At 40.6% G+C, this 2,635-nt stretch overlaps 1 protein-coding gene across 1 annotated transcript in view; it reads right to left on the bottom strand.

The window, feature by feature from the left end:
• The window catches only part of kcnh2 (potassium channel, voltage gated eag related subfamily H, member 2), a 368,885-nt gene that overhangs the window by 313,748 nt on the left and 52,502 nt on the right, over positions 1-2,635 (bottom strand). Inside the window, exon 2 of the mRNA XM_015377494.1 lies at positions 1,139-1,369. Coding sequence (XP_015232980.1) covers positions 1,139-1,369 — 231 coding nt within the window. The remainder of the gene's footprint in view (positions 1-1,138; positions 1,370-2,635) is intronic.

The following is a 2,635-nucleotide window of genomic DNA, read 5'->3' as shown; positions in this document are numbered from 1 at the left end:
ACTCAAGCTTTTAACTCAGACCATCAAGATTAATTCAATTTACAGATATTAAAAAGCTGTAAGCAAACTTGCACGGATAAATGATATTAAACCAAAATTAACCAACAAAGAATGTCAAAGTGAGATAAAGCTCAGCCTCAATAGCAAAAAAAAAAAAAAAGTGTTTTAAATGGTTGTGTTGTCTGGGTAGAAATGGTTAATGGCTGTGCTATCCAGTAGGATGCAAAGTTTTGTTTTAATTTGATAAAGGGTTGTACTATGTAAGATTAAATGGTGTTTTGCAAACACAAACTTAAAATAAATTTTTTTCTGATCTCATCACCACTTCTAGCCAGTACCCACTCAGAATAATCAGATCCTTCCAGTTTAATACTGTAAATGCATTGAAGATGACTTTAGTCTGGTATTTTTTGGCAGCTTGTAAGAGTTAATAAATTAAATGTTTACTCCCAATTATGCGGTTTGAAAGATACACTTTGGCTTAAACAGCCTGTGCAGCATAAATGGCAACCCATGTGTTTTCTAGAGATTGATACAAGCTAAGTTCATTCAACAGACATGTCAGATTTTCAGTAAAAACACCAGATATGTCCAAAGAGCAGGTGCAAATCCAAAAAAGGTCGTCAAAGCAAGTGTTTTGCATAAAAGTTTTACTTCTTTTCGCTGCCTTGTTGCCTAATGTCACCTCTCAGAGGTTTTGTTGCTACGTCTCCACCAGCTGGTCTGGTTTCTGTCTACAGAGGTGAAATGTCCAGCAGATGCTCTGGCAACGGGGAATCTGTGACCTGAGCAAGATGGCAGCCACTTATCGTTTGCATATGTTGTCTGGCACCAATCCAGCTGACACGTTTGCAGCAATACAGGACAGATTTCTTTGAATGTTTCTTTTTGTTTTTTGTATACATTATTTAACACAAATTAAGTGAAGTAGAGGTGGAATCCAATAATAAAAAGAACCAGACATTTACACAAAGTGGAAAACCTTATACTAAAAAATAAAAACTTTTAAACAGTCAGCTTTCAATGCTCAAACGTTGCACCAATCAGTGAGGCCCAGAGTTTCCACACAGCTGTGCATCAACGAAAATAAAAAATAAAAATCGCCACCAAAAAAGCCCATAATTCTCTGTTCTCCTACCGTCTTTCCTGTAAAGGTTGATCTCCACTTTCCTCTCCTCCGACCCCAGCAGGGCTTGTGCCATCTGGGCGATAGCCAGCCTCTTGGTGTCCGGCCCATACAGGAAGTTGCACGTGCAAGGTTTCTGCATGATCTCGGCTCGGGTGTAGCCACACAAGTGGCAGAACCCATCGTTGCAGAAGATGATGGCGCAGTTCTCCACTCTGGCATTAGCGATAACAAACTTCCGACCTGAGAAAGAGAACACAGGGATCTTCATTAGGACTTCTTTTATTGATATTAAATGTATCTTGTCTAAGTTGTCTGAATCGAAGTCTCTCTTCTTTATGGACAACATTTTGTTTCATTACTTATCTAAAGTACACTTGTTGTAAATGCAAATTTAAGGAAAAAATGTAATGCAGAACTGAAACTTGTTTGATTACCATTGATTACTCTACTTGGCAGATTGAAGGCAGGTCGATACTGTTTTTTCAATCATTTGGACTCAGGAACAGCTTAAACTGTAGAACACCACCACAGGGTTTGAAAGGGTTTCACAATATCTGTTCTTGAGCTATATGGCTCGATGTTCTGATGCGATCTGACATTCCTCATGGCGTTAAGTTAGAGAGGAAGAATTCACTTGTTTTCACCATGCACATTAGGTGATGCTGAGGTAAATCTGCTTGTAGCTCTGCTTCAACAACAGGATATGCTCACAGTCACCTAACAAGGGCCGACTGAATTAAAACATGTTCGATTTTCATCCGACCATAGGACTCCCGATCAGGAGGGGGTGATGAGAGGCTAATCGCCCCTCATTACCACCTGTATACTACAGTAGCAGCCATTCAAAATGGCCCTTCCCCGTCAAACGCCAGCTGAATGGCAGCCCACTTCCCTACAACTCCCAGCAAAATCCCCTCCAACTTCCAGCTATTGGCCTTCTGCATTTTTTTTTTTTACACTGACTCCATCCTTTCACTGAATTACAGAATCTGACCAGGAGATGCGCTTCTCTTTAAAACTTAATGGCCACAAATCATGTGAGAAAGAATATTTTAGTACAAAGATTGATGTTTAAAAAGGAATTTTAGGGGACCAGCCAAGGAAAGTTGGCATTTTGAATGGCTACTACTGTACATAATGCATTATGAGGAAACTAGTCCCGATCCAAAAATCCCCCCACCACTTGAATTAAACCAACTATTGAGGATATGCTGAAGTTAAGAACACACCAAGTGATAACCTTAAAACAACTTTCAAACATCCTAAGGAGGAATAGCCTGGGTGCCATTCCGAACTTAGTCCCGCCCACAAAGTTTGAGGTCGGGAAGTTCGGTCTGGTTTTGCTCCATAGTAGCGCGAGTATTATCGCCCACTGTCAGGCGATCCAATCAAATTGTCAGGGCGGGCTTTATACGATGATGGACAGATGATCAACAGTAACGTCATCAACCACGTGACCAAAGCGAGCTTGGGTGCCAACAATAATGGCTGCCGCTGGAGAGTTTA

The sequence above is a fragment of the Cyprinodon variegatus genome, unplaced genomic scaffold, assembly GCF_000732505.1.
Source record: "Cyprinodon variegatus isolate N-32 unplaced genomic scaffold, C_variegatus-1.0 Scaffold155, whole genome shotgun sequence".
NCBI classification, from domain to species: Eukaryota; Metazoa; Chordata; class Actinopteri; order Cyprinodontiformes; family Cyprinodontidae; genus Cyprinodon; species Cyprinodon variegatus.
The sequence above is the reverse complement of the archived record's forward strand: the minus strand, read 5'-3'. Positions and strand labels throughout refer to the sequence as shown.